The following is a 27,715-nucleotide window of genomic DNA, read 5'->3' as shown; positions in this document are numbered from 1 at the left end:
CAAGTAATATTCAAACCAAGGTTTTCACACACACACACACACACACACACACACACACACACACACACACACACACACACACACACACACACACACACACACACAGAGATAACAATACTACACTAATGCAGCAGGAACGAGAACCGTCTAGAAACAACAAACACATCTAACAGTTTTAAAGAGAGTCCATACGCAGCAGTGATCGGTCACATAAACGTCTCATTACTTTGACAAAATATGACAACTTACTTACAAAAACTATTTACAGCTATGTTTTTTTTAAAAATGTATTTAGTGGTCACTTCTTTATCAGACAGCAATAATAAACACAGTCCTAGTTCGGAGAGAAGGACGGCAACTGGATAAAATGAAATTCTTTGGGAGACATAGATTTTATATGTGTGTTGGTTCGTGCAGGTGAACACCCCCCCCCCCCCCCCCCCCCGGTAAAAATCAACTAATCCTCCAATGGTTATAATAATACAATAAGAAACTTATTGTGACAGTGTGGTTTAAAATTTAGTTTAATAATCTGATAATATTGAATTTTCAACATTTATTAGACAAGATCGATTCCACTGCCATTGTCTGCACGGTTAAAACTAAAACCTGCTAATGATTGGTTTATCTTGGGACATGGTTAGCTAAACTTAGCTCATAGCTAGCTTAACTTAGCACATAGTTAGCTTAATATAGCACATGGTTAGCTTAACTTAGCACATGGTTAGCTAAACTTAGCACATAGTTAGCTAAACTTAGCACATAGTTAGCTTAACTTAAGCATAAAGACAAAACAGAAAGTCCAAATTTAAAACGTTAAAGCTTGCTATAACTAACGTGATCTTCTATGTTAAACTTTACCAAATAAGAGTCTGTTATGTGTTAACGACTGTTTCCAGTCGTTATGCTAACGTCAGCTAACCATCTCTTAGCTGTACCCTCTTATTTAAAAGAATGTATTAATTTCCCCCGGAATGCAAATGAGCACATTTCACACGATGTCATCCTGTTCCACTGACACAGCTTCTTCCACAATATGACGGGTGTCGAGCTGGACTTGTAAACTGGATGGACGCTGGCTATAATTAGGCCCTTTCAGAGGGAAGCATGACTGGGATGCCCAAATGTCAGACTGAATAATGCAGTGACAGCAAAATGGCCCCTTCAGTGTGATTATCCACACAATCCTAGAGCAACAGAAAAACAACTTCCCACAGTGGCTGACGATTAACAGAGCGGCACTTATTCATTAGACATAAGAATATTACATTACTACGAGCCCATCGCTTTACTGGGTCACTTCACCTGCTCTTTGAATAACGTCGACTCTATCTGCACGCTCTGTCTGATTAACTGCTCTGTATGATTAACCGCTCTGTCTGATTGGAACTCAGCAGACACATTCTCACCAGAACCACCACAGGGTTTTTAGTTTGTAAAGCTTGTGTTTTCTGTTTTATGCAAAATGAAAAACTTAAATATGAACGTCTTTTTGTTTTGACTGCTTTTGGAATGAGACGCTTTATCAATCCATTGTTTTCTTACGTTGGGGGCAAACTTACTTTTAGTCTGTGGAACTGCATGTGCTTCTAAATATGATTATTGTTATACGAACACATCATTGACACTAGGTTGTGAAAAAAATTACCCATAGCTCAATTTCTGTGTTTTTGTGGGTCATTAAGGTGAATTCGTGGAAGTGGGTGGACTTTGGGAGAAGGCTTGGTGAGCACCGTGAATCTGTTTCCCTGGCATTAGAGGTTATTGCACACCAGGGCCCATTATCTTTCCATTACATCCAGTAGTTTGATAGAGTCCCAGTCCCAGGGCACTTCTGATTTCTAACGTCTGGGATTTCTCATAAAGGCCACACCGCCTTTGTTTCGCTGAAAGCAGCTGATCCTCGTTCCACACCAGATCTGTAATGTAGGTTCATTTAAGCTTCATTTTAATGCCATGGAGTGCACATAAATAAAAGCTGATATTGTCTGGTGCTGGAAAACAGTTCACCAGCCAGGCCGCCATCTAATTAGGTTCTGTACCCGCATGTTTATTATGTAGCCCCGAGGATGTTTTTTTTTTTGTTGTGCCGCTTGCTTGCTAATGCATGAGGGGGGGGTGGGCCTGTAACATATTACCAACATTTGTCTCATCTACAATAACTGGTTGAAATTATGACAAACGTTATTTCTACACTGAACTACTTTTCCAGTGTGTGAGTCAAAGTCATTCTTGGCCTGACATTGCCGAGTCCTGTAAGGACAGTAATTGGATTTCCAGAATAAGAGAGAATCTCCTTTCTCTGTGTGGCCTGCTCCAGTAATTGAGGTTAAATGAAATGGTCGACCGTGCGCTGAGCCTCAGTGGGAGTTCGTCAGCGGGGTGTGTGCAGGAGAAAGGCAAGTTTCCATCTGAATGCTCAGTGTTGAAAGGGACTAAAATATTTCAACTGATGATGCGTTACACTATGACACTGTGATAGTGCCCAACGACCTGGAATGTATAACACCTTCATTACCACCATAAAAACAACTAGATGGGAACAACAAGGAGGCCACAAGGGGAGAAAACCCTCCTTCCCCAAAACAAGGCAGCTCAGTTGCCTCCAATTTAAATAATCCGACCATATAAAACTGCCAGTCTTATGCAATAGAGCTCAGATTGCATTTTTCTTTGTGAGACAGAACTAACTGAGGCCCGACCCCCTTTCAGTTGAACCTGACTCGAGCCTGATGCAGTTAATGTGCTTGTGTTATTTGACATGCATGGTTATTGTGCATCGTTTCACTGATTCCAGACATGTGCTGTGCCCCAAAATATCAAGAAATCAATGAGACAGAACCCGACCTGAACCCAAATGTGATTTCAACATCCCAACCTCTGGTTCTGATTGGCTTGGGTCAGGTATCCACACTCTGTTATGCAAGTGTTGTTGCTGTGTCATGACAGCAAAAGGTGGAAACACACAATTAAAAAAAATCACATCTGTAAGACAACCTGCCGCCAGGACAAAACCAGAGCGGCGGACAACCAGCACCACGGCAAAAACGACAAGACCAGTAAGAGATGGACAAATATCACGAGACAGGACAGGCTTCTATATAACCATCACCGTGCAAAAAGGTGAAAGATACTGTGATATAATTAGGTTGTGTGTTAGTGTGTGAAAACTCACCAAACATCTTCTGCGTCCACGTCGCACTCAGCCCCGAACTGGCAAATGTCACAGGTGGACGTCTCCTTCTGTCCGGCCTCGGCTGAGCCCTCTCCTCCTGCAAGAGAGAAGAAGAAGAAGAAGAAGAATAAATGTCACGCCCGTCTCATGTAGGACAACCTAACCTGTCTGTGTTTACAAAGCCCCGGCTGGTTCATTTCTCGAGGAGGTGAAGAACTCCAACAAAGCCCCCTGGCAACAATGTGCCTCTGACAATACAACCTAAACCGTGAGAAATCAACCAGTGCATTTACATCCTGCCATATCCTACTGTAATCCCACATTCACTCCCCCCCCCCCCCCCCCCCTCCACCCCTCGTCTCCACCCTCTCCTCGCCTGACTCTCATCTATCGCTCTCAAATCCCCGCTGATCTTTTTGGAGTCCCTCTTTTATTTCATCGGGGCCGATTTTCTCGCGGTGTAAGTGCGACGGCGGGGGGGGGGGGTGCTGGCGTCAGGCTTATGGCGGCTTAGGGACCCGGCCAGCGCACATCACGCCTCATGAGCTGCCGAGGAGGAGAGGGAGGAGGACCGGGGTGGTGGGGGGGGGGGAATAGAAAAAAGCAATCTGGCCAATCTCAAATTGCATTCTCCTACCGCAGAGGACGTTGGCTCTTCTTGTCTTTCCCCCTCGGCCCTCTTCTCCATTAGACAGGCTCGAGGGCCCCGTGAGGACAACTTTCGAGAAAAGAAGACGAAGAGGTGGAATTTTGGCATCATTTCCCCCCCCGGTCATATCTCTAGTCTCCCCAGCACATACACAGACACCCACACTGCTGCCACCGTGCACTTCTCTCTCTCTCTCTCTCTCTGGTGTCGCTGCTTTCCTTCTCCCTTCAGAAGCCTTTGTTACTTCTATGTGATCCCCGTGTGACACGCTGGATGAAGTGGAGAATAACTCCATTAGAGAAGTTTAACCTGATTTTCCACTGTCGAGCTTAAGTTGGGTTTCACTCTTATTTCAAGGTCGAAGTCGGTTAACTTCCTGTGACCGTTGAGCCGAGTCTCCTCCACGACGCTCAGCCTCGGGTTTCTGTTGCTGTTGGGTCAGATTATCCCAACAGCTTCATTTCGTCTCTTTTTTTGCCTGTGTCCCAAAAAAAACCACAATGCTGCCTGCGAGATTGAAAAGTTCCTTTGCCGAGGATGTTAAGCTCCTTTCAAACATCCTTTGCCTTCATTTTTTTTTTTTTTCCTCTTGCCTTTTGAAGCTGCGTCTGAAGCCGCAGGTGTTGGACGGCAGCCACCGGCGGCGAGGAGGCTGTGTCCTCTGAATGCTGAACGTTTTGCAGTCAGGTGGCAAGATGCACATTCTGTATTCACAGCTTTACCTCCAGTTCACAGGACTGACACGACTACACAGTGTGAAGCTGCGCTGGCAAGTCGCTCATCGGTGCAGCTCGAACGCCACATCATGCTAACGTGCACCACAAATAAGCGTTTCAGCGAAGATTCTCCTGTGTAGAATCAAATAAGAATCAAATAACTCTTTAACTGTATATACTGTTGTTTTTTTTTATTTTTTTATTTTTTTCTTTTTAATATTGTTATATTGTTCAATATTGTGTTTTTTTAATTTGTTGTTTGTAAAGTGCACCAACCACACCAAGGCAATTTCCTGTATGTGCAAATATACATGGCAATAAAAAGAATTCTGATTCTGATTCTGATTCTGAAATCTGTGCAAAGTTTGCTCCAACGTCTTTTTCCACTGAGTTTGTCGCATCTGTTTCTAAAATGTCTTTAAAAAGTCGATTACCGAAAGCAGCTTTGTTGACCTGCAGGGATGAAGCGAAGGGAATATTAAAGAAACGGCTTTTTAGTTGTGGAAAACATTTTCCTGCCATCCAGTTTCATGTCGGTGTGGCGCGCGTGCTAAGCGCTAGCAGTGGGGAGTGCGGAGCTGGAGGTAACTAGACTGAAAAGGTGGAGCTAATTAAAAATAATGAGCTGTGTGAGTTGTCTCTCCACCAGCTGTCTCAGCTGCTGATATCACAGACCTCAGCGAAAAAACTAAACTAAATATCAGTTCAGCACCGAGATCCACCGGCTCTGAGACAAACAGCTAATGTTTGTCCTCAGCTGCTGATGGAAATATGAGGTGGGGGAGGGGGGGGGGGTCACGAGTCCTATCATCAGTGGAACCAAACTTGTCCACTGTGCCGTTGTATAGAATCCAATTCCCTTTAAGTGGCACTCAACATTTCTTACACCTTAATGAGTTGTGCGGCGGCCTCTGCGGCTCTGCACGGAGATTTGCACATCAGGAGAAGGACTTTGGATAATGCCATCGGGTCGAGACCTAATCTGTCAGCGGAGGGGCTGCACCTCAAGTGGCTTGTTACGCTGTAATTCCAACTCTGTGTGCATAAAAGAAACGACCTTTACTACTGAAACAGGTTATTGGTCGTATCTGTTTAATAAAAAAAAAAACGGTGTTAAAAATGAAACTGCTCAGGAAATGCTAAGTAGCTGAGTTGCTGCAGCCGCTGGTGATGGTCAAGCTCAGGAAACCCTGGATCCTGCATCTATGTGTGTGTGTGTGTGTGTGTGTGTGGGGGGGGACTCAGTGGGTAACTCGGTCAAAAAGAGTAAAAGCACAATATTCGTCTTTCTACTGATTGTAATTACAGAGGTTTTATTTTTTCCTATGTAAGAGCTTCACACGATAACTGTGATAAAGCCAATCAGCTTCATTTCATGAAAAACATAAAACTATGAGCTCTTCTAACTTCCCTCTGCACCCTAGAATGTTTATAAAAAAGCTTTGCACACAACGTCCAGGACATAAACAATAAAAAGTGACGGTAAATATTTTATAAAACAGTTTGAGGAGGACTCACTGATGACAAGTAGCTCCAGAGCATTGAAACAGGCCAAGAGAACAGAACATTCCAAACTGGCACTGTACGAGTTTACCGTTCTAATTTTCATGAGCCCCTCTGTGCCATGATGAATATACATGTGTTTTAAAGCACAGATTGTGTGAGTCAGGCTTTGTGTTATGGTTTGTAATCTCTGTGCTGAGCCACAGGGACTCACAGGCTGAGAACCACTTTTTTTGTGAACAGTAAATTGATCTTGATGTGTACAAATTAAAGTCCCCCCCTTTTAAAAATGCACCAATGCAAGAAATGTTGGGAAATGGGAGTCTTCTTAATTAATATACTTCCAGGTCTCGTTTTCACTCTTGTTCTCTTGGGTGTTAAAATGTGCACGACTGCTCTAGTGTGTACAGGCTTTTTTTTTTTTTAAATCTCACATCAGAGATTAGGATTCTGTCGACACAGGAACCGCAGCCAATTGAATTATCCAGGTGTGAAACTCTGCCCGCTGACGTAAATGTAATTTCCCTCATTTCCACCTGTCGTGTACGTTGTGGTGTGTGAAATTCTCCCCGAGCCCTCCCGGGGCGCTGGAGCTAGCCGGGCCTCTCTGCACTAGCCGTACTCCGGTAAGTGATCAGCTCCACATAAAGGATTGTGGGCAGGCAAGCGTGTGAGCTCTCCCACGACTCCCCTCTCCTACACGAGAGGAGGATAGGGGGGGGGGGAAACACCTTCTCTGCAACACCAGCTTGGATTTCTAACGCACGCGCCCGTTGGTCGTGCACAATGCAAATATCAACCCTCGTCTCATTTCCCTCTTCTCTCTCAGCTCACACACTCTCACACACTCATACCCAGATCTCCCCCCCCCCCCCCCATGGTGCTGCAGACACAATTACCAGAGGTGACTGGGGACAGGCAGTGTTTTCCACTCCTCAAATCCCTGATAGAGTCTCCTGTAGCACTAACACAACATCTCCCCTGTTTGTGTGTCTGCTAATCCCTGGAATCAGCAGACACGGCTCTGTAATGACTGAAATGATTAGCCCTCCTCGTGCCCCCCCTCCCCCCTTCCCCACATCCCCCCCCCTCCTACATCGCACCTCGTATCGATCCACCCTTGGACCAGACCAGACTGCCCCCCCCCCCCCCCCCTCCTCCTCCTTCTCTGCGTTTACTGTCCTCGGCTTACCTTCATCTCTAACACATCTTTTTCTTTCCTTTGTTCCATTTGTTACAGTCGGGCTCAATTTAATAAACACAATTCGCCCTCTGTGTAAGCTTTTGTGCGACTTTAGCACAACGTGGACGGGGGGGGAGGAAAGAAAGAGGGGAAAGTTAAGATTAAGTAACAAGGAAGAGAAAAGGAGATTAGAGTGAAATGATGAGTTAAAGCAGAGATAAGCAGGATAAACCAACAGAGGAGCAAAGAGGGGTGGATCAGTCACAGTGGGGCTGTGGGGTTCCCTCCCAGGGTTAAAGACTGCTTCTAATCCTGTTACTGGTCCCTGGGGTTCTGCACTGCCACAAATACCATATGCACGCACGTAGGCACACACAATTCACATGAAACAACAGAATTCAGCAAACAGAACACTTTCTGTATTTAAAGCCTGGACTCCAGCCGGGCTCGCCAAGGTACCACAGAGGATGTGAAAGGTTTAGTGTGAGGGAGGAAACCGGTGTGACGAGCTCAGAGCGAGCTGCAGCAGCTGGCTGAGCCGCTCGGTGGGAACCAGTGCTGCTCGACTGGTTCAGCTCCTGGAACTTGTAAAACAGATTCACTTTCAGCCACTGTGCACGGACGGCTTTCTGTGAATTTACACTGCAGCTTATGGACTAACATCTATAGTAAATACTGATATTTAATATGTATATCCTGATGTGAAGTGAGGGAGCTACATGTATTTTAGAACTGCTTCGGGATGAAGAAAAGGAGAAATGCAGTGAGTATTCCTGGATGTACTTGGAGGTGTGAAGGTCCTGGAAACCAGTGAAAAGGGCCATCGTGAGGTCACATGGTTCAATGGCTGAGGTGTGACACTGTTGCCAGGGTGAGTCACTGGTCGCAGCTTTATGGCTGCTGGAGAAAACCCTCCCATGACACCTGGGCTAGTGTTAACCAGAAGAGGAAATGCTCTGTGTTCTCACAACAGTGATGGTCCCAGCAGCAGCCGCCATTATGGTGCTAAAATCCCTGTAACTGCAAAAAAACAACCAGCTCAATCTCAATTCAATCCAGATTTCGCAGAGTCCACGTTGGATGACCGGGTTTAAGTTCTTAAGCAGAGATGGATAAGGGGGGGGGGGGGAGCTGCACTGCTTAGATGTGCCAGGCTGATACAGTCCTATTGATATAGACCCGAGGCAGTAACTCCAGCCAGAGGTGCCTCTAATTCATTTTGACTCGAGGGCAGTGAGGGTTTTTCTATTGTATTTATTAGTCTTTGGCTCTCTGTCTCTCGTCCGCTCTTTGATATCATCGTGCTCTGGATGTTAAATCATACAAGTGCAGTGTCCATTCTGAACCCGCCAGTTTGTAATGGGCTGTCTGCTCCGCCTGTGGCTGAGGCTGCCGACCACTGCTGCAGTTTATCCGAGGACGCACAAGAATTCAGATTTCAGTAATATTGTGCGTCGAGATCGCACACAAGGCTTCAACACTGCTCTTCTTTGGGGCCACTGATGTCACACATCCACAAGTGTGAAGCCGGTGAGATGAACAGATCCACAGACGGACAGTGCACAATGCATGTGTTGTGTTTTCATCAGTGAAACTAAAAGGGGAGTTTAACCGAGAGCCTGAGAGATGAGAGGAAGAGAGATCATTCATTTGAGTGAGCATACAGATAGAATGAGCGACCATTTCAATGAGTGAGCGCGCGCACGCACACACACACACACACACACACACACAGACACACACACACACAGACACACACACACACACACACACACGCGAACACCCACAGGAGATTTAGGGCACTCTAGCATGCAGCTATCATACGGATGATGGATGAAGCCCACACACCCCTGGAAAACCGAACAAGACCACTACGACCTTGGTTGCAAACACACTGGGGGAGAGAGATGGGTGTGTGTGTGTCTGTGTGTGTTTGTGTGTGGGGGGGGGGGCATCGTACACACAGTGCACAATGCTGTGTGTGGTCATGGAAACAGACGCACACTAAACCCCATGTGAATCCTCACTGTTGTCACTGAATCACCCTTCAGGAGGTTTAGACTTTGTTCCAACAAAACATGTTCACAGGGATTTATTCAAACTCCCCGGAGCTTCAGAGCTGATTTGTCTGGATATTATGGGAAAGTGTGACGGCGGCCATTTCTGTCGCATTCTAATGTGATGTTGTTGCATCATTCAACATGCATGTAATCGCAGTTGTATAGATAACAGCACACGGGATGAATTCTCAAATACAAGAAAAGTTATCCAGAGAATGATGGGACAGCGAGAAAACACCCGCTCGATAATAGACGCTCCCTCTGAAATGTGTTAACACAATACAATTAAACAATAACACAAACTAAAGCCTCCAGATTAGTCGTCCTGTTGACTCAGCACTCTCTGAATCTTCCCGAACTCGACATCACATCCTTCAGGAAGGTGCAGGGCCTGTTCTATTAGAATGCATTAGCTCGAGCAAGGTGTTCCTACTAAATTATAAATACACTCAATCGCATTGACTGCTCCCGAAGACGAGCGAACAGGATAAATGCACGGAACCAGGAAAACAGAATTATGCCTATTGGCAGGTGTGATACATCTTACCCGGCGGCTGCTTGCTTCCCGTAAATGGACATGTGAGCCGTGAAAGGTGATACAGGAAGCAATGAGCAGGAGATAATGGGCCAGGACGATGATACAGAATCTATGGTGCGGTCACGTTGTATTAGCATCACATGGACACCGGCGCACGCAGTTTGAAGTCTCACTCGTCTGAGATGTAATCTTTGAATTGCGTGGGGAGCTCCATTAGAAGGAGACCCTGCTGACAATTAAACTATGAGAGCCATCAATCAGAATGACATTATCAACGGGATGCTGCCCCGAGTGGCTGATCAGACGGGGGACGGGGGGCGGGGGGGAGCTGGGCCAGAGAGTGATCCATAAACATAATGGACATCAATATTGAAAAGATGACAGATGAGACTGCCGACTGAGGCCGAGATTCAATTCCTTTTTCTGTCCTTTTTCCTGCGGGACGCCACATCTTCACCGAGGCTATTTTTCGAGCCATGAGACCAATGAGGAGAAGTTTAATTCCTCCAAGAAGTGAGCTAACGACGTAAAGGACAAAATGAACCAGGTAACCCATCACATATTTGTCTTATTTTATATAAAAATAATGTTAACGGTTTGTGTTAAAATCTTAAATTGACTCAACGTGCCATCAGAAGTGTAGTTTCCATTAATTTAAAAGTAGGTGCAGGGAGGAATTCTTTGCTTCTGGCTGCTAATGGATCACACCAGAGTTCAGTGTGATTGACACGTAAAAAAGAAAGGTTCTTTGCGTTTTTGAGGAACAGGTTATCAGGGTTTTCACACATGAACTCCGGATAATGGCTGCACAATTGGGTCAGGAGCTCTTCTCCCTTCACAACAACACAGAAATCCCCGGAGGGACGTGGAGTAGAGCAGGAGGCAGGAAGTACCTTCTACATTCCACTGTGGAGATCAGGTGTTCTTGTTTACAGCAACATCCACACTGTCGTCGGCCCTCAACACCAAAAGCTTGAAGCCTTTCCAAGTTGACATATTGGTCAGTGTCCTCTACTAGATATTTGATTTCTCTCTATCTTTCCAGTTTTGTGTCCATCACATGATAGAAACACCGTCAACGTGGCCACTCGCTCCTGGTGAGACTCAACTCAACCGTTTTCCTGTCCGCAACAAATTGTTGTGGCACAAATGGCAAGCCAAGCTAAAGACAGACTTCCATTACTTCTAGATTCATGAAGCACCCACAGCAATCCCCTACAATGACACTATTATACTCACTTACTGTCACATACAACTTATCAAATCATTTACCCTTCGCCTCCTGCAGGTTCCACTGTGTACAACCTTTAACAAGGAGATGGATTCTAACTGAATAGAGCTAGTGTTTTCATTTGTGGTGTCGCATTGCCCTGATCTAATGATCTAACACACACACACACACACAAGCACACACATGCACACACACACACACAACACAGTGACCTCTGACTCGCTGCCTCAACCCCCCCACTAACCAGGTGCACAGGCAGCCAGGTACATCCAGCGCCGGCAGCGACCGTGAAGCCGTTAATGAATCCCTGAACGAGGTCCCCTGCTGGGTCAGAACCTTTGTTAACGGATTAAAAGGAGGAATTATGGCTTTAAAACTTCATCTTTCGCAGCTTTGAGGGGATTAGACCCTGGCTTCTCTTCTCCTCCTCTCACCCGAATGGCTCCTTCCATCCTGTCACCTATCTGCAGTGGACCGGAGCTCTAGGAAAAGGGCATCCAGGCTGCTCACAAACACTTCAGCAAACGTGACCTATACGTGCACCGGGTGCTTTTCTTTAATTCCCATTCAACTTGTTTTTAGTTCTCAGATGTTGTGGAAACTGATATTTAGAAAAACAAAGCATTTCCTGGCTGTGTCTTCTCGGTACAAACTGGACATGGTGAAGAACTCCTGCAAATTCAAGGATATGCACTTTGCCAAGCTAAAGAGATATTACAGATATGACACCACTTCCAAGCCTGCACGTTAAATATGAAGCTAGGAACCAGGAGGCAACAACCGTAGCTTGCGGTAGCATGAGTGGAAGCAGTGGGAAGACGACAGCCTGATCCTGCTTTAACAACAGTTACGGACAACTGTAAAGGTTACTTAAAGGTGAGATTGGTTCATTTCTGAAACACTTTTTTTATCATATTTGTTGAAATGCTCTTCACGTCCAGATAGCCATCAATAAAGGGAGCCTCATGCTCTCACGTAAAAGTTGGCTTCTAGCCGTCTTAATCACGTGTTTAGGGGGCGTGGCTTTGACGAGAGGGCCGCTGGGAGGAGGATACTGGTTGCAGTGTGTTTTGCTAGCTTATCCAGGCTTAGCTTTATTGACATGGTGTATGGAGTCTCCGCTGGACTCAATAATGTTCCCACCACTGGTCATGCAAGTCCAAGAAAGTGTTTGGGTATGATAACGTGTACTAGGACTAGAACTGTTATCCTAAGGGGGTAGGAGTCACTTTAACCACTGTGGTAACTGGGATTGTCAGTTAGCCACGTGCCTTTACAAGAAACAAATAGAATTCGCTCTCTTCCTCTGTATTTACTTTAACTTACCCTGCCCCTGTGTGAACAGTCCCTTCTTCTACTGTGTCCCAGGAAACATCCTTATTCTAATCTGGAAACAAGCTGCCCTAGCCTAAAGCAAGGCACATTGGACTTCAAATAACACAGGGATAAAACAATGCAGGCTATTCCTCACTAAACAGGACAGCCATCTATTTTAAGTTTGATTTAACTGATGAATTTTGACAGCACTCACTAAAATGTATTTTTCAATCAATCACAGAAAATCATTCATGCTATTGTTTGGACTGAATTGAACTCTATAATGTAAAGAAGATGTTGCTGTGGCTGCCCAGGTTTTTTATTTGTTCCACCTTTTGCAGCTGCGACATCATTTATTCCACTAGAAGATCTGCTGAGCAATTGACAGACCATTCATTCTCATTAATGCAGAGAGTTTCTTTGGTCCGAGGAGCATCCACTCTCTGTGGAGCATCGAGAAGACCCTGTTAGATACAGAGGGATGATCAGGTAAACAACAGCAGAGTCATTGAACCCTGCTTCCATCCACACACCTGGTAGATCTCTGTTCTCAAACTAACAGAACAGTTAAACTGATCAGCGGGATGAACTCTGACTTCTCACACTCACAGTGCTTCACTGAAAGCTGACTCAGTGAATCCATCCCAGACAGCTCATTACAGCTGCCTGGTCTCCCTCCCTGAGTGGTCCGAGTAACTGAGTCGTCAAAACAGAACAAGAACTCTGCTTTTATTTAAAAAATACAAAGTTGAAGTTCAGATTCCGGCAAGAAAAACGTCCAAACAGGAGTTTGTCTCTCTGGCTCTGATCGGTATTTACAGTACAGCTCAGGCATGTGATATTGGAGCTTCATAAAATCTTACCGACCAGATAAGGGTTAGGAAACACAAAGAAGAATATGAACAGGATGAAGGAGAGGAGCCAGAGATTCAATGCCATCGCTTGCAGTTATTAAAGTGAAAAACCTATAATATCCAAATAACATCTTGGTCAATCAAATGATCAGGTAAATGCTCAGAACATGTTTTCCAGCTTTCCCTCAATAATGGTCCAGCACCTGTTTCCTGCTGGCTGTGCCCGATGGTGTAATTATTTTTACCCCATACTAGATTACATATACTAGTCCTATGGTTCTGTTTATTTATCCCTGCCCAGCTTTGCCGTCCTTGTTTTTGCTGTGTGTCAGTGTACATCTCACTCTGCATGGTTATTGGGTTACTGTGTGTAAGCAAACCGAGAGCCACAGGAAACCAGAGTCAGATTCCTTTTGCACAAACATGCACTCGGCCTACGAGGAGGATTCTGATTGAAGAAGCCTGATAGCACCAGCAAAACCATCAAAATGCAACTCATCCCCACTGTTTGACCAGTGCTTTTACGCCGGTCTATCTCTCCTTCCCTCCGGTGCAGCATTATTTGTCCTCATTCACATGGATTTTTTTGAATTTCATATCCATATCGCACATCAGCATGCTTGTTGGAAATTCAATTAATTTCCCCTCCCTGCTCTCCCTAGCAGCTATAGGCTCTCTAACCTTGGCATATTTACCATCCTTGCCCAAGCACAATATGGAGAATATACAGAATGAACACACAGGGTATCTCTTTTTTTTTTTCTATTTCTATTTCTATATGCACCCTTGTGGAAAATTGCTATGGGCTCTTGTTTGCTGAGTGAATTCTGCAAAAAATATACAGTTTGATGTGGTTTGCAAGGACGTCTGTGGCCCAACTGAATCTACTGTGTGCATCAGTGTAGAGCTTCAGTGGACAGCTGCTCAGATTATATATCTTATCCTGGGATTGTGCAGTAGAATTACCTGAAATTATCGAAGCCACAATCTTCCAAATGCCTTGACTGAGCAAATATTACGACTTCCTCAATACGCTACTCTACCTTTGGGTATTCAGGCAGATAGGATCTCTGCTCTGGAAGGAATTACACAAGGTAACGAGAAGTGATACTGTAATGAAAAGAATACGCTGAATTTCTATATTCTAACAGACAAACCTGATGAGGTGAGAGAGGAAAATAGAAAATATACAGCAGGCTGATTGACACACGATACTAAGAAGTAGCAGATCTCCAATATGAAAATATCAATAACAATATCACTCTGCTAAAATCATTTTTATTTTCTTTGTCACTGATGAAACTATAGACACAATCTCATATCTTTGTTTTAACTATGAAACAACAGCCGAGACAAATTTAGCTTAGCTTAGCTTCGGGTTAAGACCAGGAGTGGGGGAAATGTTTATCCTGGCTCTGTCCAAAGTTTAAAAGATTAGCAAAGTTACTGTTTACAACCTGAGACAAATTCATCCGTACTTTGCTGTTTACGACTTTTTGTCATATTTAGAAATTTGCTTTAATTTTTAAAAAATGGGGTCGGGAAGAGTTTTCCCTTCAGAATTTGTAAATACATCCAAAGAAATTGTTCATATCCGAAATTTTTTTTACATTTCCCGTGGATTAAACCACATGTCAGCTATTGTTAACAATACCATTCACGTTGCTGTTGACAAGCAGCCTCTCAACCCATAATCCACTGCTTCCCACATTGTACACCAACAAGTTCCACTTGTTCCTAAAGGCCATCACGTCTGCTCGATGCAGCCTCACTCTCAAGGGCTCATCCGAGTGTCTGAAATCAGGTCCATCAGTTAGTAAACACGTGGTTATAGGTGTCCTTTCTCCTGCCTCCATTATCACACGTTCTAAAATTTCAAAGGGGGCCCATCCCCTTTTTCCTGCTTCACAGCCAGGACGAGGATCATCGAGGGGGAGAAGCGTCCATTATTTTACACTCAACGTTTTGATCGTTTAGAGTGAAACCATCCAGGAACTTTTAGAGCTCTGCACGTTTCCATTACGCTCTTAAAACAGCAAGTGTGAGAATGGAAGTAGGCACTGTGAAACCCAGCAAATGCTTCAAGTGTTTTCCAACCGCACCACGAGTAGCTATTGTTCAGTTGCTGAAGAGCTCGTGCTCACTACAGCGGTTCTACATAATAAAAGTCATTTTTCTGTTCACATGTTGTAAGTTGTGTAAGCACACAGCCTGGGACTTTGAGATGCATCGTGCTGAAGCAGGGACGACAGGTGTCAGACCTTCTACGATGTCTTTGTGGAGTTTTCTAGAACCAAGTTCTACGTCTTTTTTCAAATACTCTCCCAAAAGCATCGGCTGATTAATGTTAAAAAGCAGAAAACTGGTCCTTTAAACTCGTCTGTGTGTGTATACCCACCCGAGGCGGGAGGAGACAAGACGAGATGAAAAACAGAGGAACGACACAGAATGACAGGCGGAGAACAAGACGTGGGAAAGAGTGTGCTTTTATTCTGTAACCGTTCTGTGTGAATCTCTATATCTGTGAGGACCGAAAGGAGGAGGCATGAGGTTGGCTTGGTTTGGTATTCAGCTCAGGGTGGAAACATTTGTGCAGCTAGTCAAACTTATTCCGCTATATTATTGTTCACGTATGTCAGTTTTATCAAGTTCAACGGCTGTTATCGTTCTAACAGGTTTGTGAAGCAATCTGCAGACAGAGTTCACAACTTTTCAAAATAAAAGCTCAGTAGAGTCAGTCCATCATGAAAACGGTTTGACCCAGTTGCGGACGCCTGCTGTAGTTTATCCGAGGACGTAGAAGAACATACGTATAGGAATGTGAGGTTGCCAGCATCCAACAAAAAGATTTGTGTTTAATGCATTGCTCTAAGATAGAGGGCTTCAACAGGGGGGCGTGACCCCTAGGGGTTCCACGGAGGTACTGCAGGGGGGTCGCGACATTTTTGGTTGATTCATTTTTTTTAAATAATTTTCATTATTTTGATTTATTTTCTAAATAAATTTTGCCCACAAATTTAAATGTCTTTAAATACACATTAACATGCATCCAACATATTGTGAGGCTTATATGACCCTCTGCCTGACAACCTCCATCTGTCCAAGGTTAGATAAGTTGTGTGTGTGCTACCCACATTTCACTAATGTGGGAGTATGTGTGCCATCCACAGATGGCTTGAGGATTCACTGTCTCTTCTACAGGTATGTTTTAAATAAAAACATGAATCTGTGAATTACTTTAATAGCTCAGTGTTGTTTGCAAGATGTGTGTTTATAAATGGCAGTGGCATGGCCACCCTGTACCTTGCACAATTTTAAATTAAAAACATGAATATATGAACCCGTGTAAAATTTGAATAGCTTAGTATTGAATGCACAATAACAGGGTATGTTTATATATGGCACTAGGTCCAGTTTAATATAAAACACAATTTTATACAATATGTATAGTAGGGGATCCCTGCTCCATTTCTCCACCAGTTTGGGGGTCCTTGGCCTGAAAAACGTTGAAGACCCCTGCTCTAATGCACCGAAGAAGTGTGAACGGCTGTAAGTTTCTGGTATTAACCGGCCGGTACATCAATGCAGTCGAGTATTGACTACACACTGGCACCTGTCCAGATTTAAATCCTATGTTGGGGCTTAGATTTCAATTAGATCTGCTGAGATTCTTTCTTTTCTTCCATGCACCCCCGAAGCAGCTATCGGGAACAAGTAGCCACTCGATGTTGGAAGCCACTGAACCGGTAAAAAGCTTTTGAGCTTCACATGGACGCTCGGTACCTGACAGTTGTTTCCAAAAGCTCCAGTTTCACTTTGCTACTTTGAGCTTTCAGCCATTTACAAGTCACTTGTGTTGCAGCAGGTATTTGCTATCTTGCCACCCACCAGGGCTTTCAAAGTGCAGGGGGGGGGGGGGGGAGGAGACATCTGTTGTGTTACTTTACTGGGTAGAGAGCTACAAGATTTTGTTTTGCTGGAGTTGCTCGGGAAATATAAATGTATGATGAACCTTAATATCCTTATCAATATGCTTTCATTGCTTGACATGCAAAAAGAGCAAAGAACAACATCAGTGATGCTGTTTTGAGGCAGTTGTGCGGCGGTCGTGTAGCGACACAGATCAAAATCTAAGAAAACAAACCGCACGCTATTGAAAAACCTCAAGTAAACGGCAGAATGTGAATCTGGTAAACACACAAAATGAGACAGTTTGTGGTGCGGCTGCTTAGAGGCTGACACGAAATGGATTGATATGATATAATCTCTGCTGAAAATCCATGCTGCCATTAACTCCGAACTTAAAAGCCCTGAGCGAAGCTGACTTCAGCACTCCTGTCACCCCCCCACCCCCCCCACCCCATAATATTTATTCCATTATTACTGCGAAAGACATTACATGTGCTGTTGCTTTTACTGTTGAGCGATGATGGGGGACATAGTGAGATTTCAGGTGATGGATGCAGCTGACCCCGATGACTCTGCTGAAAGTCCACGGAAAAGACCAGGCTGCCCTCTGATTGGACGACTTGGTTTGTCATCAGATTCAAGTGTTAAATCAGGGTTAGGGTTATTTGAATTGATTGCTAGATTTGACTTTTCACAGAATCTTTGTGTGACCAACAAATTGTTGTAGCTTTATTTTATATTTACAACTATTGACTTACAACTGCAGTTATATGTGATCGTGACTTTACAAGCTCAAAATCGTTTTTAACCCTAATTTGAGCTCATATAGTTAAAAACTCTGATAAAACCCACCGAACACAACCTGCCAGCAACTTTGTTAAAACTTATTTTTACAGCCTCTTTCTATCAAAGGTTTCAGAAGTACATTTCTGGCCACGTTGGGCATGATAAGACCTTTTCCTATAGATGATCTGTAATAAGGGAGAAAATCCATGTACTTCTTAAAGTGGAAAATTCCTTTGAAATGTCAACTGAAGCTAGTCTGAGCATTGTGTCCCCTATCTTTTACAGTGTGCTGGTGGCACAGGGGCACTACATCACAGCCTCTCTGGACAGAGGGACTGATGGAAGCACATTACAATAATAGATTTTTTTTTTTGCCATAGAACAACATATGCACATGAATACTGTCTCCGAGCAGACACCCCCCTGACATTTCCTGTCTACTGACCCCTCTATGGACAAACACACACACTGGGTGATTCTGGCACCGTCTTGCTCCTTCTGTCCCCATCACCTGCTCGCTCCATTGTGCCTGGGCAACAGAGAATCTCTGGAAATGTCAGCTTCCTGCCTGTAACTACTCTGTACCGACTTCACTGGTGTCAGCTGGCTGCCCGCCGAGCCCCGCCGTGCCACCGCTAATCTCGCCACCAGCCTGTGAGGCCCAATCTCACACCGCTCAGTGCCGGAGAGGAGCCGCGGACGGCCAGACGGTGGGCGAGTGGTGGCAGGGTTCGGTCTCAGGGGTGGAGGAGGAGGAGAAAACTCAGAGCTAATGGCTAATCCTGTGTGCACAACCGGAGAGGTTTGGCCAGGGCTAAAGAGAGAGCTACGGGGAATAGAGGAGTGGGAACCAGACCAGGCGAGAGAAGAGGAGCTGGGGAAAAGGCAGGAAGAGTAAATCCATATTAGGGTGTGGAGGAAAAAAAAAAGACTGCTGGTCGCTGGCCCAGATATGACAGCACATACTCCTGCACAGTGCCTAACCAAATAATCACACTGGAAATTAATTTAGTTTGTGCATCACTGGAACGAACCACATGATGTGCAGTCCACATTTGACTATGTAAGGAAGTGAGACAAGAGTCTGAGACTTTGCTTCAACCCGCATTGTTAAACTGCCATTTTTACTCATCAATCTAAATTGAAAGACCAATAAAGACAATTAGAGATAGCACATATAGAGATAGCACATATAGAGTTAGCACATATAGAGATAGAACATATAGAGAAGGCACATAGTTGCTGAAACTGGTCCTCAAACTGCCCTCATGGAAAATTGGTATAACTGAACCCCAGACATCCTCTGCTGGGCTGGGGGAACCTGCTGGAAGGACGGCCATCTCTCCATCAATCAGGCATTTACGGTGGACTGGCTCAACTGCAGCCACTTGGAGTCAAATGCACATGACAGCCTGCTTGGAGTTTGCCAAAGGACATTTAAAGGATTCTGCGGAAAAACGATTCTTTGGTCTAAGAAATATAAAAATACAAATTCAGAAAGTCCCTTGCAGGAAACCTGCTCCAGAGTGCAACTGACCTGAGACTGGGCCAACAGGTCAAATGTTAGCACAGCAATGACCCTGAGCATTTCGGCCAAGACATTTCTGGAGTGGCTTCAGACCAAGTATCCGACCGTCTTTAAACCACAAAGAGAAGCTGGGGATTGACCTGAAGACGGCAGCTGGAGAGGATCTGCCAGCATGAATGTGATAAAGGACGCGAGAGAGGTCAGTTAGAGTTCACAGTGCTAATATACCTCTTCAGTGGAATGAACAAAAACACTTGATACCAGTTTTAGAAAAGCTAACAATCAGTAAACTTGGCTTTGGGCCTCTGAGAAATCCACAAATCCTTTCAGTTCATGTCTAACATCATCTACATCAGATCTGTTCATCAAACAGGCTCCACAGAAAAAACCCTGAATGTTCCAGAGTGAAATCAAATATTATTATTATTATCTTGAATTGAAGTTTCTCTCTCTCTCTCTCTCTCCCTCTCCCCCTCTCTCTCTCTCTCTACATGGAAAAGCAACTGACCTGCAAATAGACATGCAAACCAGACCGTGCCAGTTAATTCTGACGAGCCTGCTCTTGGATTAACCGAGGTTTCTATGGCAGTGAAAAGCACTGTGAGGGAAAAATGCCAGGGAAATATTCCAACAGAGAAAAGAAGCTTAGACTCCAAAGTGACTTCTCGTGCTTTTTATGTAATATGTGATACGCTGCGGTAGATTAATCTCGGTTCAAGAAGACGAAGGCCTCGGAGTCAACACGTGCTCACAGAAGACGTGTAGTGAACAGCAAGTCAACGAGACCCTCGCTGTGCCTGTCTCTCAACGTGATATAAGGAAGAAACATGGTGAACGCAGGTGACACCTTTGAAGAGGCAACTTCTGTGAAGGCCATTAGAGGAAAAGCACCTTGAAGATTAAAAACCTCGACTTCAATGAGCACATTATGAAAAGGCTTCTTCATAATGAACCTGACGCTTGTAAATGAACCGACTCCTCTTTATAATCTCTGTTTAGTTCATGTATTAATCAAGAGAAATTTATTTTAGGAAATCTACTCAAACTAAATACAAGTGACCAACGCCAAAGTATATTATAATTCTTCTCTTTGAAATGTTTATGCAAACATTCACTCTGTCAGATTTAAAATATAATATATACTTCTCTGGCTCAAAGACATTACCTGTGAAGATTTTTAAATCTAATGTTATTTGGCGTATTGAAATAAATGCCACTCAAGAGAAATAAATAATGACCGCTTCTATTCAGAATGTTTTTTCTACATTTATCCTCCTACACGAAGAAATGCGAGGAAAAAAGCAGAGGAATCCAAATAGATGTCCTCTGAGCAAAGCATCTGACTCACACACTCACCATTATTTTTTTTACTGCACATCACGTTCGAGTGCACATATCTAAGAGCCTTTGGAGATGTAATTTGGAAAATAAGAGATAAAAAGAACTTTAAAAGAGAAGTGGTTCCTAACTTTAAATGTGAACACTTAAGAGATCAAAACACCAAAGGCAAAAAAAAGAGAGAGAGGAAATAATCAAACTCTGAATAGCATTAAATGTAATGAGGTCAGGGCTATATAACTATAAGTATAATTTAAAGTTTTTATCCTCCAGTAACCAAACTTGTAACTCTGGTAATTGTTTCACATTCATATGTAGAGATTGAACTAAAGTCCTCTTCTTCCTGTCGTCATCCCCTATGTGGCCTTCATCCACCATCGCTTGACACTGATTGGTTTCTGACATTCGTTGTCATTTCATCTTTTGTATTCACTTTTATTCAGTAACGTTTATTGAATGTAGTGCAAAGAAAAGAAAAGTCTTCTTTCCATTTGAATGGAGAACACTTATGAACTGGTTCATTTCATTAATTTCATTGCCACTGTGATGTCAATATGATATGACCACCAGGAAACTGAACGTCCTCTGTGATTAATCGTTGTATATCTGTCCTTGGAGGCCAAGACTGTAAATCCAGTGAGCTGCTTCTTTTTCTTCTTCTATTGTTTAGTGTCTCAACTTCATCGGTTCGAAAGTCCTAACTATTCCAAAACACTGGAGCCTGGTTTAGTTTGATCCCGACTGAGATCACCTCTCACTCAGGAAACTTTCTCTGCAGCTGTTTGGTTCAAAACCTGAAAAGTCTGAAGGTCAAAACAAAGGGAGGTGTGAAAATCCTCCCTTTGTTCTGCCTGCCCTCAATGTCCCTACTCCTTCTTCGATTTGATCTGATGCATTCTGGGAGATGCAGTGTGTGCAAAGGTGAAGCCCCCCCACCACTAGGCTGGACATGTGGAGGACTAAAGGAAAGACGTCTGTCAAGCTCTTATTCTGAAAACAGAAAGTAACTAAATCTCAGCTAATTATCCTCATTTTTCTCAGCCTCCAATTCATCAGTCAGAACGTTTAATCACACTTTTCCCATAGATGCAATTTCGGCGCGTAAACACACAAACAACAACAACTGTCCCACAACTATCAGTTAATTTAATACCTCAAAAAGATCAGTGTCCCTGATGTAAACAAACTGCCAGCCACGCTGGGCTTTCCCAAAGCCCAGCGTAGAGCTTTGGCTTTCAAAACACAAAGCCCCCCCCCCCCCCCCGCCCAGCACACGCACAAACACACACACACACACTTTGTTGCCACAAGGGATTCACCCACTCATCCTAAGATGAGTGTGATGAGTGTTGAAGTTCATAAATAAACAGCCCTCAGATGTTTACACGTGGAGCACAGCGCTGCAGAAGGTCTCCAGGGAGTCGGTGAGAAGCTCATTTGCATCGTCGATGAAGGGAATCAGAAATCACTGTCCTGCTCTATGAGGGGGGGGGGGGGGGGGGGTCGTTACAGACACAGAGTGAAAGGAAAATGCAGTTTATGCGTACATATGTACTTGATTGATATAAATGATTGATAAACGGAATATATGAATGTGTCTGAGGCCCTTTCTTAGCGGTTCAGCTCTGGGTCATGTTGATAAGGTTTGAAGAGCGATGGTCTGGATTCATCACGGCTCTGACACTTTGCTCTGGAGTGTTTTGTGAGACGTTGGCATCACTGACATCTTTCTCCTCCTGTGGTCCTCTTACTGGTCCACCAGGTACATGATGGTAGGACGGACATATGGTGCATGTCACACCTAGGGGCTTGTGCGATGACCTTGGAGTTGGCTTCCTCTGTTCCACACTCACACTAAGTTCTTGACGAAGGTTATCGCTGCACTGTTAAAGGGATAGTTCACCAAAAGGGGTAAACAGTTTTTCAGCCTGTGACCTCTTCTTCAGACGTAGGAAAACAAATCAAAACACCAAATGCCTCCATACTGCCTGACATTCATATTCTACTCGAAACAAGGTGATCGAACGCACGTGCCAAATGTGCCCTTGGGTAAGAGTGTGAATGGTTTTTGCAGTGTGCACGTGAACGTGAACGTTCCTCCGAGGAGACTATCAGAGAACATTTAGGCTAAAAACACAGTGTAAATGACCTTGTTTCCTGGCTTGCAGTAACTTGGATGACTGTTTCAGTTGCATATACAAGTTCAGTGGTTTTCCATTCGGTTTGGAGATTTGATGTGACGACTGGTTGGTTGGTCAATTTGTAATATTTATTTTGTTTATGCTGATATTTTACTGCCAAATTTGAATGAAGTAAATAATTGGTATATTAATTAAATACAGAAATGCCTGTTAGTGGTAGCTCTGTTTGAGGTTATAATATGAATCCTCTGCTCTGTCAACGGCTGTAAGCATCGGCTCCAGTAGCACGACTTAGAAAGTTAATGATGAACAACAAGATGAGAAAAACAACGGACGAAAAGCAACCAACAACAGCAGGTGTCCAGCAGATGTGACACATTAGCTGCGAGTGCAACTCCCGTATAAAATGACCTGTTCTGGGTTAGTGCTCAACAGAACATCAGCAGAACACTCGCTGTCGCAATTACCTTCAAGCAAATGAGAAAATGTTTCTTTCCCTGCTTGAATGGACCACCAGAGATCAGTGCAGCAAATGGTATGACTCCTCGTCTCCCTTCCTTCCTTTCTTCCTTCCTTCCTTCCTTCCTTCCTTCCTTCCTTCCTTCCTTCCTTCCTTCCTTCCTTCCTTCCTACCACAGTTCTCCTCTAATGAGCTGTGCTTGCTCTCTGGTGACAAAGGAAATGACAGCTGCTGCAATTACAGGAATGCAGTGTATCACCAAACTGAAAGTTGTAGAAAAGAATCTGCAGAAGGGAGGGGTGTGTGTGTGTGTGTGTGTGTGTGTGTGTGTGTGTGTGTGTGTGTGTGTGTGTGTGTGTGTGTGTGTGTGTGTGTATGTGTGTGTGGGGGGGGGGAATCTCACGAGTTTATCAGCATGGCAACCGAAAGCCTGAGATGTTGAGAATAAATTGAGCAAAGCAGCATTGATGGAGTTAATAACAGTCATATTTCAATTCAGATGCAGAGATGCAGCTTTATTGTATCCTTACACATGTATTTTTAAAATCTGACTTACATTAGACTGCATGAAATGAAATCCCCGGGGGACAGGACAGAGCGGCGAGTGGGTGTCTCCGCCGCCGCCCGACAGATTAACAGCCGTCATTTATCTGGGACATCCTATCTGTTTTCCCCGAGTACGCTCTTTGCAGACATGACAGATCCACTGTAAGTGTGTGTGTGTCTGTGTGTGTGTGTGTGTGTGCACAGCAGATGGTTATGGCGCAATATAACTGAATATCACTGAGCTGATATACACTATGTCACGTTTTCCAGGAAGTCGGGAGATAGGATCTGTCGTTTCTTTTATTATCCACTGTTGTGTTTTGACATCGTGAGCAGCTGCAGCCGCTCGTGCACTTTTACAATCCAGTTTCCCTCCAGTCACATGTGACGGCTCACAGACGCTGACCCTTAGTTTACGCTCTAACTGGAAAGGGCCGGTTTATGACACCAGCCATTTAAAAAACACACACGGGGGCAAATTCATGCTGGAAGTGACCACCTGATCCCCCCCCCCCCCCCCCCCCCACCCCCCACTGTTCCTTCACTTAATCCCAGTCAAACCGAGCCATTACAGAAAAGAAATGTCCAATCCTCCTCCAGCCTCTCCATCCCAATCTCCGTCCATCCCTCCCTTTCCGTGGGCCTCGCTTCACTGCAATCTTCTTCCCCCCCCCCCTCCTGTGCCACTCTCCTCGTCCCTGTTCCATTATTTTCAGAATGACAAAAAAATACATGACAATAAAAAGATCCCCGATGCCTGTGAGAGCGGGGGGGGGGGGGGGGGGGGGGGGGGGGGGGGGGCGGGGGGGCCCAGAGGTGACCCCTGCTATTCTTGCCAGTCTCTGTCCCACTTTCCACCCGTCTCTCCGCTGATAGCTCTGTCAGGCGGCGGCTGCCACTCGCCACTCGAGCCGCCTCCTCACTCCAGATACTGTCTGAACCCTCCATGCTGCCCCAGCCCGGGCTCATTTCATTCATTCTGCACCCACACACACACACAGACACACACACACACACACATGCACACACAGGCAAAGGAATTTTTAATAATAACTTCAGAGTGGCATGATTGGATACGTTCCCGTGGAGAGACGGAGGAAAGGCAAGAGCAGCAGAGTTGAGAGATGGGAAATGGAGGGGGGGGGGGGGGGGCGTGAAGGGATGAAGGGATCTAACGACTTTGCTTCTATCTCATTTGCAGATCCTATCCCTCTCGGTCTAGATTACAACGTTATCCCTGTGCCGGTATAAAGCCTTCTGGGCCGAGCCTTCTCCTCGTGTCCTTAACGTATGTTCTGTGAGACCGAGTCAACGTGGAGACTGATTCTTCATAAGCATTCAAATAATCCTCATGTGCCCGTCCTCTCCACACGCAGCCCTCTGAGAGGAACAGGCTTTGTTTGTGTGTGTTCAAAACATTCATCTTTATTTCATCATCATCAGCGGGAATCTGAATATTAAACTCGGTAGAACGATAGCCAGCTGTTTGGCAGATGTTTATCCAAAGTGACTTAATACGTACAAATGAAAACATCATTTTTTAAAGCAGAGCCTCGTTGGGAGTGAAATGCATTAACCTGTAAATGTGTTTTTATTGAATTAGCCTGCACGCTTTAGGCTCAAGCTTCTCTCTCACACAACTCTGCCAGCCTGCCACGTCTCTACTCTTAATGAAGCTACACTATTTGTTGGGATCATGAACACAGTAAATAATTGGTTGTTATTTTGCAGTTAGAAATGTGCATAAGGTCAAAGTTCACTCAATTTTATTTTTCTGTTTGTTATTTATTAATGCTTGAAGCTTCTCTATGTTAAAATTGTTTCTAGTCCTGTGACCCAGCAGTCATAATATACTGTTCATGTTTTTGGGGGGGATGGCAGAGGTCTGATTATGTTGTTGTTTTGAATATACTGATGTCAATTATGGCATTTTCACAACTGAACCAAGGTTTGTGTCTTTGTAACATTTGATCCGGTTGGTTTTAGGTTTTAGGATTTTAAATGACATAAAACCTCTTCTATCACCAACGTCACCTGTGTCTACTTATACTTGACACTGATTGGTTTGTATCTGTTGTCATCTTTCTATGTTTGACCCCCGACCGAGGCCACCTCCTTTGGTCAAACTTAATTGTTGTCACTTGGTCTGAAGCACCTTTCACACGTTGGATTCAGCAAAACTGAAAAGGTCAAACCACGGTGTGAAAGCTCCCTTAAGGTCTCACAGGTTTACATCAATATGGTTCAGCTTTAGCTCTTTGTGACTTTATGAGTTTGGTTGATTTAAACCATCTCATCTGCCTGCAATTACAAATTCTTAAAGAAATTACACAGATACAAAGATCGGCCATGTTGCATTTGCCATATTCAGATATTGTATAAGGTAAAACGAGACAGAGGTCGTTGTTGACCGCTGGCAACCACAAGTGGAGCAATTTGCAGAATCGCTCTTTAATGTCAACCTCATCACGAGAAGGGAAATAACAATCAATGGAAAGGTTGTTAAACTATGTAAATGTTTAAGTAGTTAAGTTGTAATTTCTACAATATCAGCAGCATCTGTTTATGGTAAATAAAGTTTTACAAACTGCTTCCTCAGCGTTTAAGACTCTCGTTAACAGGCAAACAGCTTTTTTCACAATCGACTTCCAAAGTGCAGATTTTCAAAAGCTCCCATTTTATGTGTGTCTGTGTGTAGAGAGCGTTTGGGAAACAGTAACATCACAGCTCAGTTTGTGCATTCCCACTGTTGCTTTGTGCAATGAGCAAGTGTCAGACACAACAACAACAACAACTATAGCACCTACGTACTTGTTTCTTACTGTTTGTTTAGCACTAAGAGGTCTAATTAGAAGTTTACAGCTAAATTCAATTCAATTAAATATCTGCAGTATTGAAGACAAGACTTTAGTCAACTAAAACTATTGGTTAAGGTCAGGGGAAGATTATTGTTGTGGCCATGTAACCGGACAAACTCCAGTCTCCTCTATGAATGCAGCAGAACAACCATCTCCTGCATTAGCCTCCACCCCCGCTGCCTCCTGCTGTGCTTCATGAGGAGCACAACATCTCCTGCATTGGGCTTGAATCCTAAAATCTTAATGTAGAATTGTGCAATAAACTCTATTTCACAAATGAGACTTTAAACCCCAGTTTTGTTGCCGACAGAAGAGTGTGAGTGTCTTCAGTGATTAAAAATGATTTGACACGTCCATGTCAGATGTTCCCTCAGTAATTGGAAGGAAAGGTTTTGTGATTACAGAAAAATCTCAGTGTGCGATTAAGTCTGTTTTTAGCTCAAGAACATTGTGCGACTCCAGCTCCGAGAGGAAAAGCTTTCCCTTAATATTGAAGATATTGGTGCAGACTGTCAACTTCAGTAAGGTTCAGACTTCTGTCCGAGGGCTGGAAGCCTATCTGCCCTTCGGCTTTCACCTGCCTATTAGGGTGGAACATATTGGCTTGATAGGTTCTGTGTGCGTGTGCGTGTGTGTGTGTGAGTAAGACATGCAGCATAGAATGACCAAATAGGACACACAGGGACACACACAGAGAGACACACACACAGACACACACACACAAACGGGTGGGCTGGCGGTGGTGAGCCTTATCGTTATGCCACAAAGTGGGAAGATTAGATTACTCACCTCCCTAAACCTCTAACTGGGTTACCATAGCAATAGCAGTGTGACTGGTGCACCAGTTCGTGGTTGTGGAGGCTGGACCAGTCGCCAGGGGGAAGCCGCCGGGTCACTCAGCTCCTTAACAATGAAAAACATCT

General features: G+C 44.3%; 1 protein-coding gene across 1 annotated transcript in view; it reads right to left on the bottom strand.

Annotated features, from left to right (window-relative positions):
* tmeff2a (transmembrane protein with EGF-like and two follistatin-like domains 2a) overlaps positions 1 to 27,715 on the bottom strand; it is a 96,165-nt gene that overhangs the window by 14,169 nt on the left and 54,281 nt on the right. Inside the window, exon 5 of the mRNA XM_053439196.1 lies at positions 3,176 to 3,272. Within this exon, the coding sequence (XP_053295171.1) occupies positions 3,176 to 3,272 (97 nt within the window). The remainder of the gene's footprint in view (positions 1 to 3,175; positions 3,273 to 27,715) is intronic.

Source organism: Pleuronectes platessa, chromosome 14 (assembly GCF_947347685.1).
Source record: "Pleuronectes platessa chromosome 14, fPlePla1.1, whole genome shotgun sequence".
Taxonomy (NCBI): domain Eukaryota; kingdom Metazoa; phylum Chordata; class Actinopteri; order Pleuronectiformes; family Pleuronectidae; genus Pleuronectes; species Pleuronectes platessa.
This window is presented reverse-complemented; position numbering and strand designations above follow the sequence as displayed.